This window comes from Zingiber officinale, chromosome 1A (assembly GCF_018446385.1).
Source record: "Zingiber officinale cultivar Zhangliang chromosome 1A, Zo_v1.1, whole genome shotgun sequence".
NCBI lineage: Eukaryota > Viridiplantae > Streptophyta > Magnoliopsida > Zingiberales > Zingiberaceae > Zingiber > Zingiber officinale.
This window is the reverse complement of record NC_055987.1, coordinates 46,633,820-46,646,563: the sequence shown is the minus strand read 5'-3', so window position 1 is coordinate 46,646,563 and position 12,744 is coordinate 46,633,820. Positions and strand designations below refer to the sequence as shown.

General features: G+C 37.8%; 1 protein-coding gene across 1 annotated transcript; it reads left to right on the top strand.

Annotated features, from left to right (window-relative positions):
• Positions 1-587: 587 nt before the first annotated feature.
• Positions 588-1,496, top strand: LOC122002909 (probable calcium-binding protein CML18). The gene has a single exon (XM_042558300.1). It carries the CDS (start codon positions 670-672, stop codon positions 1,186-1,188), a length of 519 nt encoding a protein of 172 aa, XP_042414234.1. The 5' UTR covers positions 588-669; the 3' UTR covers positions 1,189-1,496.
• Positions 1,497-12,744: the final 11,248 nt, after the last annotated feature.

Genomic DNA, 12,744 nt, shown 5'->3' with positions numbered 1-12,744 from the left:
GGATCAAGCTTAGATATACTACTTATATACTCGATTAGTTGATTGGAATAGAAAGGAAAGAAGTAATATCAATTGCTCAAATATATAAATTATAGTTATTGCAACATATATATATTTTTTATAAGAGGACGATAATAAGTCAGTTTTATTCTATTATTATATGGATTATTCTATATTATTGTATTCTATTTCCTATTAAATTATTTATATTTAAATAAATGTTATTTTATTTTATTATTAGTAACAAATTTTTCTTATATTTTATATGTATATTTATGATAATTTTACATTTTTAATCAGAGTATTTATTGATTATTTAAATATATATATATACATATATTTTCTAATATTATTATTTTTTTTATTCTATTCATTTTTATATACCTACTCATCCATATTAATATCCTTATTTTTTATATCATATAAACAAGTTTAATCATCATCGTTTTATATAATTTTCTTTTATTTTTAAGGATATTTTACAATCATATAAAAAATCTGACATTCTCCTTGCTTTGGTAAATATTAAATATAAAGGACTGTAATTGTAAAATGTTCTATATTATATTCATGGCGTTGAAGACGATCTAAAAGAGAAGGGGCAGGCCCAGCTCAATCGGCTTTGTGGATTACAGAAGAGGAAGAACCGAAGGAGGGAAAGATCCGGTCATGGGCGGAGACGACGATGTCGGGAAAGGCACCGCCGAGGACCCGGCGAAGTTGGATGACGAGCAGCTATCGGAGCTCCGCGAGATCTTCCGCTGCTTTGACCGGAACGACGACGGCAGCCTCACCCAGCTCGAGCTCGGTTCCCTCCTCCGATCCATCAGCATCAAGCCCTCCCCCGACCAACTGGATGCCCTAATCCAGAGGGCCGACATCAACTCCAACGGCCTCATCGAGTTCTCCGAGTTCGTCGCTCTCGTCTCGCCGGATCTCGTCGCCGCCAAGTCCCCCTATACGGAGGCGCAGCTACGGCGTCTGTTCGATATGTTCGACCGCGACGGCAACGGGTACATCACTGCCGCCGAGCTCGCCCACTCCATGGCCAAGCTAGGGCACGCCCTCACAGCCAGCGAGCTCACCGGCATGATCAAAGAGGCCGACACGGATGGCGACGGCCGGATAAGCTTCCAGGAGTTCTCCCACGCCATCACCTCGGCCGCCTTCGACAATTCCTGGCACTAAAGCCCGCTCCAGCCTTCGTCGTCAGTTACCAAATCAAAAAAACTCTCTCCTTTGCAAATTTCATTTTATGTTCTTCGATGGATTGCCACCACTGATTGATTATATTGGAAAAATGGAATTTTATAAGATTTGTACATAATTTTTCAAGATGCGTGCTAAATTATTGTTTTATTTTCATGTGAATCAAATGTTTGTTTTTCTAATTTTCTGTGATTTCCTTGTTATGCGTTTCCATTCCGCTTCATGTTCTGAGATGGGATTCTCAGCTTGTTGAAATTCATTGTTCATGGCAAAATTTTGATACCGAACATTTGAAAGAGTTTGTAAGTATTGATTTGCCATTGCTTGATGGTGGAACTGATTAACTAACTTGTTATCATTATAAAAAGCTAAAATCCTTCTATTAGTGCTTGTAAAAGTGTGATTTTGTTTGTTTGTTTAATTTGTTTGTTTTTCAAGTCATTTGATCTTCCATTTAAAGTTTTTGCTGGAAGTTCTTTCTAAAGACAGATTTCAATCAATTTTATGATATTTTGGAATATCATTATTCTATATATTTTTCGTCTTTTGAGTAATATTTCTACGAAGAAATAATGTTCTAAGATGTGAAATAATTTGATTATTATTATTATTTTTAATCGTGAATCATTTTAATTCAATATCCTCTGCCTAAAATTTCTTGGTTTCTTAACAATAATTGATTTTTTAGATTTAACTTGCTAAACCTAAAAGCAAAACAAAGTAAGTCAACTGTAGCCACTGATATTTATAATTTAAATTTGATTTTAATATAAATGATGTTGATTGTTTTCCTATATTGCAATAAAATAAACTATCAATTATACTAATTAAGAGAAAATTAAAGACAAAAAATGGTTGAAATTGGTTTCTGTAATATCGTAAATTAATTAATTTTTTGGGTGAATAAGGAACTAATTTATAATATTATTACATGGGCACACATAAGGAAGAGCATTTATTTTAATGATGGTATTCAATATAAAATTTTCAATAATTTGACATGGTAACGAAAAGATTGTCATGAATTGAAAGGTTCATGATTGTTATAAATCATTAGTATAATTTTATTTTATATATATATATATATATATATATATATATATATATAGTATTACTTCATTGCATTTAACTATTATGCACTACTAAAATATATAAGGTGTTCTTAAGTTTATGTGTTGCTAAATTAAATTTTAAATTTAAACATGTAATTTTAAAATTTATATATAAATATATTTCATAATTTAAGGACAACTGAAAATATCTTTTTGTAAAATGACCATCCAATTCTATTCTCTTTTATAAGATTTTTTTTCAAAAAGATCTTTTTCAGCTGTTTAATAAAATGATGATCGAGATTAAATTTTTAAAAATTAAAATTATATTAACTTTTAATTAGTCCGACAACTAATAGATGAGATTTTACCTTCTTTATAACGACTTGTTCTTTCTAATAAAATTAAATAGATTTATTTTAAAACTAAATTATTTTTTAAGAATTAATAAAAAATTATACACAATTATTTTTTTCTTATTTTAAATAAATGATAAAAAATTATTGAATATTTTTGAGAAATTTTATGTTTTTATTATATAATTATTTTGAAGGGGAGCTTGGCGCAACGATAAAATTATTACTCTATGACCAAAATTTCATGGGGTTGAATCCTGAAAATAGTCTTTTGTAAAAAAAAATAAGATAAGATTATGTATAATTGATCCTTCTCTTAGACCCCATATAACGAGAATTTCATGTACCAAATTATTCTTTGTTTTATATAATTATTTTATTTTATTTTCTTTCACCTATATTTATTACAAGTATATTATATTTTGAGTCATTAATTGCTATTTGACATATTCACTATACGCTTTGACGAGAAACAAGTCTCGATATTTGTCTCATTTTTTTATAAGTAAAACTGAAATAAATAATAAATTCGAACGCACATAATAATATTCAAGAATTAGAAGCCAAAAAGTATCAAATCCGAATATATTTTTAGTGCCCTGTATACCAGATCGGATCTTTGTCCCCAAAATCTCTTATCCCTTTGTCTTACTCGTTGTCTCAATTCATCGTCAATTGCCTCCGCCCGCTAACCTAATTAGAAATATATTTTAGGGGAAGGTGAATCCAGAGGGATCGCCGCAAGCACGATTGACGTCGAAATCTGGCCGGATCTGAACAAAATTTCCTCCATCATCGATCAAAACTCCTGCTCAGATCCGGCCGAATTCTGACGCTAATTGTGCTGGCGATAAGCTCTTAGGTTCACCTTCCCTCCAGAATATAGTTCTGGTTGGACCAACGACTGGAGGCGGCTGACGATGAGTTGAGGGCGATGAGTGGGACATAAGGATAGGATAATTGGGGGCAGAGGATTCGATGTACCTATATACATAAATATGCATGCTCTTATAAATCTGCTTATGGTGCAATTGTTTGTACCTATATACATGAATATGCATGCTCTTATAAACCTGTTTATGGTGCAATTGTTTGTCACTAAAGAAACTGTTATTCCGTGCCCTCCCTACAAGGTGAATCAAAGAAAACAAAGTAAGATGGCTGACTTTAGTCAGCAATCATCTAGCTCTATAGTATTTAGGGATGTAAATAAATCAGACGGTTCGTAAGTTATTTAGAGCTCGATTCGATAAAAAACTCGTTCGAATTTGTTCGTTTATCTTATCGAGCCGAGCTCGATTTCGAACTCGATAGTTTTATTGAGTGGAACTCAAGCATAAGGATATTCGACTTGTGAACTCACGAATATATACCGGACTCGAGTTTGGCTCATTTAAATGGCTCGAGCTAGAATATATTCGTTTATAATCTTATGAACTCGGGCTCGAGCTTGGTTCTATTCAAAAACTTGCGAACATGTTCATTTATAATATTATGAATTCAGCTCATTTAGGGTGACATGCAAACATATTCGTTTATATGGATTGAAAGCTCAAGCTCGAATTTGGCTCATTTATTTGGTTAAAACTTGGTTTCTCTACATATTCGTAAATATGCTCGCCTACATGGCTTGTGATTGAGCTCAAACTAGGATAAATGACAAGATTTGAATATAATATCTCATTGAAATAAAGATTAATTCACACAAATGTACACTGCTATCTCATATGTACGTTGAGTAAATTTAAAAGTTATTATACTTAAATATTATTTAATTTACAACATATTCAATAAATTAAACTAAAAAAATCAATTGATAATTATATATAGCATTTAAATAATTATATATAATCAAGAAAAATCGATTAAATAATTATATATATTGATTAAATTTACACCACAGCACCACTAAATCATAGGATAATAAATAAATAAAATATGATCTAAATTTTATAATGGCATTGTCTCATCGGTATAAACTTAAAAATCGATTAAATAATCATATATAATAAAGAGGAGTCATGGAATAATAATATAATTTTATAGGTTTAGAGTAATAAAATTAGACTTATTATTAATAAGTGAATGATTAAAACTTAGCATTTAACGGTATGAATTCACTCTTGTTTAACAAGATGAGTATGATTGGAATAAATATGAATATAATGAAGATATGCCATAATTTGTATTTTTGAATTTAACTTCTAGATCACAATATTGAAATATTCTTGAAAACACAATAACTAAAGTACGTAATAGAAATATACTAACTTATTCTTTTTTACCCTGAAATTTTACACCTAAATTATACGCACATTGTGACATTGAGTAAATTTACAAATTATTATACTTAAATATTATTTAAAAACTAACATAGTCAATAAATAAAAACTCAATAAAAATTGATTAAATAATTGTATATAATCAAGACAAATTGATTAACTAATTATATATATCGATTAAATTTACATCACTAAATCATGCATTAAAAAATAGATAAAGTATTGTCCAAATCTTATATATCTAAACAATTGATTAAATAATCATAAAACTTTATATGATGGATGATATTTTAGAATTTTAATTAAATAAAATTATCTAAATAAAAAATACAGTTGTTATTGTACTAAAACTTTATGTGGAGTGAGTTTGATACCATGATAGTATATATAGAGAGAGAGAGAGAGGGGGGAGTGTCATTCCCATTCCAAAAATTGATTCTCACACTAAAACTTTATCTTGACTTACAAATTTACCCTCATTTAATTACATTTCAATTTTATTAGACTAAAATGTCCTTTCATAACCCTACTAGCCATTCCATTCATTTCCAATATTTGATTCACAATTTTAAATTCTTTCTATTTTTCTCACTTATTTTGCTTTCGTTTAAGGGGGAAAAAAATCATAGCATTCAAAATTTAGAGATTATTGATGGAGAAGATCAAACAATAAAATTAGCAATTTCAAAAGATACCAATGAATTTCTAATGAAGATGGCTATGAATTATAATTATTCTCCTTTTCATTTTTTAAATTATTTTTTTTTTACTTTCTTGAATAATGTTTTGCAATTGAAATTCAACCCATAATATTGAGATTTTTCTGAAATTTTGATTAAAAAAGTTATGGTAATATGAAATTTTTGTTTATAATACAACGTAATTAGTGGTTTATGTGAGATTAGTTGATGGACCTATGATAAACTTAGATCATTAAATACACCAAAGCCTCGTATGAAACATTCACATGTGTTTCGTTTTCAAGTCTAATTTTGAATTTTCCATGTCACGTATTCACGTGTTATGTTATTGGAGATTTTATTGTAATAATTTAAAAAATTTATTGATAAAATTTATTTGAAGTATTATATACTAATGCGCATCCGGTTGGATTAATGATAAGAAATTCAAATATGAAATGAAGCAGATTACCAATAATTATGCAGTTCAAGTAAATTAGTGATTTTCCAATTGTGTGTTTTTACTTTTAAATTTATTTTGTGCATAATACTTGATGTGGTAAAATTTTCTCGTTTGAATTTGTTTTTAATTAAAATCTCATATTTTGATAATTATATATATGAATTGTAGTAATTTTATCATAGATATGTTTATAGAATACAAATATCAAAAGAAAATTGCACAAACTTTAAATTTCGGATGGTATGATTTTTTTTTTCATTATAAATTGTAATAATTGGCCTTAAAAAAAATGGCAATAATTGTAGTGTAGATAGATAAGATACTATAAGATTGTAACGACCCACCTTCTACTACTAGGCTGTAAGGCGAATCGCTACAATACTGCTAAGCTATACTGCGCGGAAAGCTGGGCTAATTAAAATTTTTGCTAACTAATTGATTCTTATAAACTAATCGCCTTTACGATCTCACGTCGATACGGTCACAAGACCGATCGGTCTGTCCGATCCCAAGCTTCATTGCTTTCTGGCCGGATCGGTCTGCATCGATCGAGTGCCCGATCGGTCGGTGAGACCGATCAGTGGCTGCTACTTTTGGATCGGTCGGTGACCGATCCTTAAACCTAAATCTGGGTTCGCTCTTGTCCGTCTTTGGATCGGTCGGCCGATCCAGCGAGGTCGATCGGCGACGATCCAGGTATAGCTGGATCGGTCGGTGGCCGATCCGGTACTAATCTCTTCGAGGCTATCGTCTTTGGATCGGTCGGTGACCGATCCGAGAGGATACTGATATCAGATTCTCCGGATCGGTGGTGGCCGATCCGATGCAGCGATCGATGCAGACCGTCGATTATCGGAACTCGATTTCAGGACTCGGTGTGCCAAAATACAATCCAACAACTACCTACTGCATAATAAACTATTCTAATAACAGGTAGTGGCAATTCTAAACTGGTTCATGACATTTCACTCACTAAAACACATTTTAACAACTTAACGTGCATGAAAACGACAGTATCAAACTAATAAACTGAAAGTGCTGAAAGTAAATGCTAAAGAGTTCTAATGTATAAATGAAGCTCGTTAGATCCCTAAGATCTTTCATTCCAGTTCCTGCCACACACACCATCTTCGCATTGCCCTCCAGCTTCCTCTGCTAGTCCATCTTTCCTTTACCCTTATCTGCAGTATAAGGAAAAATAGAATCTGTAAGCTTAAAGCTTAGTAAGAAACCATCTACCTCACAAAAACATGCAACGATGCAATCATGATTTTAAATCATGCACTGAAAAGCTAAACCATGGCATACTGAAATCTAATGGCATAACATATAAGCATGGCATATACACTGGAATCATGGCATAGCAAGTAATAACACTAAGCTAATCATAAGTTAAGCTAACTGGAACTAAAGCTGTAACTGAAAACAAACTCCACTAGCATATCTGATTTTGAGTTTGAAACTAATACATAATAAGTGAAAATAATAAACATCTTGTTGGTACATGTTATGCGCGCATCCCTACTAGACCGGGGTTGCAAGTCCCGAATTTAGTAGGGTTTACTAGGTTGTCGAACCTAGGGACGATGTGGGAGTCCAACCCAATGGATATCTAATCGATGCGGTGCCACTGAAAATAAAATACTAATATCTTTAGCTAACTGATATAACATCTTGATTCTAGGTTATCCGAACCTAGAGCTAGGTTATCTGAACCTAGAGGCGTCTGGGAGCCTACCCATTGGACCATAGTCCCATATAAGTGTAGTGAGCAAAGTTACTAATTTAAATGCTACTAATGCATTTAACTGGGCTAATAAACATAACTGAAGGGTAATTAGCTAAACTAACCCCTTTTTCGAACACTTGGTGTGCTTCAACCCCTCTCTGCATTAGGAAAGACACCTCTAGGCACCCAACCGCGTCTATGATCTCCAACTGAAGGAGAATAAACGTGTCCGGCCCATCTAAAGGTGCTAACTAAATTCCTAATCTTCGAGAAGGGTTAAAACACATCCTAGGTGCCGGAAACTACACATATAGCTAATAACTAATGCGTATAAACGAACGGAGCTATTATACCGCAGGTGAGGGGTTTCTTACCTTCTAATCGTAATTTCTTACGATTCTATTCGCTAGAACTCCGGTGGAGGTGGTCCTCTCGACGATCCGCTCACGTCTTCGCGTTCCTCTCGCGGAGGAGAGCCTCTTTCGTGTAGGAGTCGTCGCCGGAAGATGGCCCTAGGGACCTTGGGGCTTGGTGTGCCGTGCGTGAGGGAGAGGAGAGGGTGGCGTCGGCGTTGAGGGTTTGGAGAGGGAGAAGGTTGCCGAACCAAGCAAAAATAAACCAAACCCACTTAAACCTTCTATTTATATTAAGTGGTTAATTCGGCTAAACCCAACTTAAATATAATCGTTCCCCTCCTCTTTCAGCACAGCCCTGCTGGGTCAACTGGTTATGACATTGTCCCTCTAAATCATAGGTCTCGGGTTCAATCCCGCTAGGCGCTTTTACGCTTATTTTTGCTACTTCGCTACTCGGAAAATTCGGAAAATATCTAAAATTCCAGAAAAATCCTAGAATATTTCTAAAATAAATTTGGGAATTTTTTCGTTACAATCCCCATACCTTATAAAAGTTCGTCCCGAACTTAAAATAATTCTACTTCTGTCTCATGCTGGCCTCTGTCTCCCAAGTCGCCTCTGCTGTGTGTGATTTTGCCACCTGACTTTAACTAATGGTACTTCCTTGTTCCGTAATTTCTTTACCGCTCGGTCTATTATCCGAATAGGCCGATCATAGCTGAGATCATCACGGACTGTACCAACTGGGGCTCAATCACCGGGGTGGCAATGCTTCTTCACATGGAGACATGGAATACGTTGTGGACGGCATCTCCCGAGGTAGCTCTAGCTCATATGCTACCTTGCCCACTCTCTTCGTGATAAGGTATGGTCCCACATATCCGGGAGCTAGCTTGCCCTTCTTCCCGAAACGCATGACTCCCTTCATGGGAGCTACTCTAAGGAATACTGTATCCCCAACTGAAAATTCTAAGGGTCTGCGTTGTGTATCAGCATAGCTTTTTTGGCGGCTCTGTGCTGTCTCTATTTTCTGGCGGATCTGCTGTATAGCTACAGTGGTGGCTGCTACTAGATCTGTCTGAAGTTCTAGTTCCTTCTGTTCACCACTCTCATACCAGCAGATTGGTGATCTGCACCTCCGCCCATAGAGTGCCTCATAAGGTGTCATGCCGATAGTGGCCTGATAACTGTTGTTGTATGCAAATTCTGCTAGACTCAGATATTTGCACCAACCTCCCTTGAAATCTAGGGCACAAGCTCGGAGCATATCTTCGAGTACCTGATTTACTCGCTCCGTCTGACCATCTGTCTGAGGATGGAAAGCTGTGTTGAATTTTAACTGGGTGCCCATAGCTAACTGAACACACTTCCAGAAGTGTGATGTAAATCTGCTGTCTCTGTCTGAAATGATGGTTCGTGGGACTCCATGTAGTCTGACGATCTCCTGGAGATACAACTGAGCTAGCTTCTCCATGGAGTAGGATATCTTGATAGCTAGGAAGTGGGCTGATTTAGTCAACCTGTCAACTATTACCCAGATGGCATCAAAACCATTTGTGGTTCTGGGTAGCCCCACTATGAAGTCCATCGAGATATCCTCCCACTTCCATTCTGGAATCTGTATAGGCTGCAGAACTCCTCCTGGTCGCTGATGTTCTGCCTTGACCCTCTGACAGGTGAGGCAGATGCTAACATATCTGGCGATGTCTCGCTTCATCCCGGGCCACCAAAAATGCTTCTTCAGGTCTTGATACATTTTGGTGGAGCCTGGATGCATCGCATAGGGAGTCCTGTGAGCCTCATCTAAAATCTGTCTCCGTAGCTCCTCCCGATCTGGAACACAGAGTCTGTCGCCAAAATACAACACCCCGCTGTCGGACACTCTGAATTCTCCACTTTCTGATTCTGCTAGCCCTTGCTTGATTTTCTGAATTTCAGGATCCTGATCCTGAGCTGACTGAATATCACCAAGCAAAGTAGACTCTAAGGTCATAGTAGAGAGCTGTCCCACGATGAGCTCGAGACCGAAATCCACGATCTCCTTCTGTAGGGGCGGCGACATGGCTGTAAGAGACAATAAGGTAGCACTGGATTTCCTGCTAAGTGCATCTGCTACCTTATTGGCTTTCCCTGGATGGTAGAGGATGTCTATATCGTAGTCCTTGACCAGCTCAAGCCATCTGCGCTGTCGCATATTCAGATCCTTCTGAGTGAAGAAGTACTTCAGACTCTGATGATCTGTATACACTCTGCACTGAGCTCCATATAAGTAATGTCTCCAAATTTTGAGAGCGAACACTACTGCTGCAAGCTCAAGGTCATGAGTAGGGTAATTCTTCTCATAATCCTTGAGTTGTCTGGAGGCATAGGCAATCACCTTGCCGTTTTGCATCAGTACTGCTCCTAGTCCCAACTTAGAGGCATCACTATAGATGTCAAAGCTGCTGGTGTCGTCTGGTAGAGCCAAAATAGGAGCACTGGTCAGTCTCCTTTTTAGCTCGCTGAAGCTGTTCTCACAGTCCTCTGTCCACTGGAATTTCTTGTTCTTTCTGGTAAGAGCTGTCAGTGGGGAGGCTACCCTGGAGAAATCCTCTACAAACTTCCTGTAATATCCTGCTAATCCCAGAAAGCTCCTGATTTCACTGGCGTTCCTCGGCTGCTTCCAGTTACTTACTGCTTCTATCTTGCTGGGATCCACCATAATACCATCCTTTGAGATGATGTGACCCAGAAAGGACACCTGATCTAGCCAAAATTCACATTTCGTGAACTTGGCGTAGAGCTGGTTCTGCTGAAGTGTCTGCAATACTAGTTTCAGGTGCTCTGCATGTTCTTCCTGAGTTCCTGAGTAGATAAGAATGTCATCGATAAACACAATAACAAACTTATCTAAATACTCCCTGAATACTCTGTTCATGAGATCCATGAATGTAGCTGGAGCATTGGTCACGCCAAAGGGCATGACCACGAACTCGTAGTGTCCGTATCTGGTTCTGAATGCTGTCTTCGGTATATCCCCTTCTTTAACCTTTACCTGATGATAACCTGATCTGAGATCTACCTTAGAGAACACTGATGCCCCCTTCAGTTGATCGAATAGGTCATCTATTCTGGGAAGAGGATACCTGTTTTTGATTGTGACTTGGTTCAGTGATCTGTAGTCTATGCACAGTCGCATGCTTCCATCCTTCTTCTTCACGAACAACACAGGCGCTCCCCATGGTGAGTGACTCGGGCGTATGAAACCCTTGTCAAGAAGCTCCTGTAGTTGCTCCTGAAGTTCCTTCAGTTCTGCTGGAGCCATGCGGTATGGTGCCTTGGAAATTGGATTTGTGCCGGGGATGAGCTCTATCTCAAATTCAATCTCCCTGTCTGGTGCTAAGCCTGGTAGCTCCTCAGGGAAGACTGCTGGGTAGTCGCAAACGACTCGGACCTCTGCTAGCTGTTGGTCCCTGTCCTGACTGGTGCTGACTACGTGTGCTAGGAATCCCGTGCATCCTGAATCCAATAACTTCTGTGCTTTCATAGCTGAGAGAAACCTCGTGGCCTTTCTCCTTGGTTCCCCGACGAATTCGAACTGTGCTTCCGCTTCAGGTTGGAACGTGACTTTCTGTTTACGGCACTCGATAGAGGCACCGTATTTGACCAAAAAGTCCATTCCGAAGATAACGTCATAGTCGGTCATTTCTAGCACTATCGATCGCAAAAGAGCTCACATGCGCTATAATGACCGCCTCGAGTCGGTCGTGGACGCCATGATCTCTCTGAAGGTAGCGCCAAAATCGATCGAGTATCTCGGGGTACCTCTAATTTTCGGAGAACATCCGGCTATATATGAATGGGTTGCCCCAGTATCAATAGAACCGTAGCACTATACTGAAAAATGCTAATCGACTGTGACAACCGTCGAGGCATTGGCTCGCCTCTCCGGTGAGTGCGTAGATCTCGATTCGCTAAAGCGGAGGGCTTCTAATGCCTCGGCCGATAAGTGGACCTTCTAGAGCGACTGCATCGATGTAATCGAGGTGGCCTGCATCTGAATCTCTTGTGGCCGAGGAAGACGGTCTTGCTCGGGCCCATGTGCCCTTCTTGTCCACATTCAAGCATCCTCGTGTGCCCTTGCGACAAACCCCTGGGTGGAATTTCCCACAAGTGACACACTTTGGATAACTGGGTCGCTTGCTAGATGGTCCTCCTTTTGAGTCACTCCCTGATTTGCGCTTGTTGTTGGAGTTCCCTTTCCAGTTGGAGCTGTGGCCCTGCTGCTTTTGAGTGTGAGAGTTTCCTTGGCCCTTGGCCTCTGAGAAGACTTGCCTCTGCTGCTTCATGCTGTTCTGGTAGTGCTCCGTGGTCAAGGCACTGCTCACCAACTCCTCTGTGGTTTGTGGCCTATGGATGCCACCAGCCACGTTCACTGCTATCTCTGGCCTCAGCATCTTGAGCATCAACCTGATCCGTTCCTTTTCTGTGCTGACTAGCTCTGGGCACAGACGAGCCAACCTGTTGAATTTCTTCACGGCTTCCTCCACTGAAAGGTTGCCCTGACGAAACTCCGTGAACTCATCGTAGTGGCGGTTGGTAACCCGCATGTGAAAGAACTCCTCAAAGAATTCCTTC

Coding starts and splice junctions, on each gene's coding strand:
- LOC122002909 (XM_042558300.1), top strand. CDS start 670: ATGGGCGGAGACGACGATGTCGGGAAAGGCACCGCCGAGGACCCGGCG.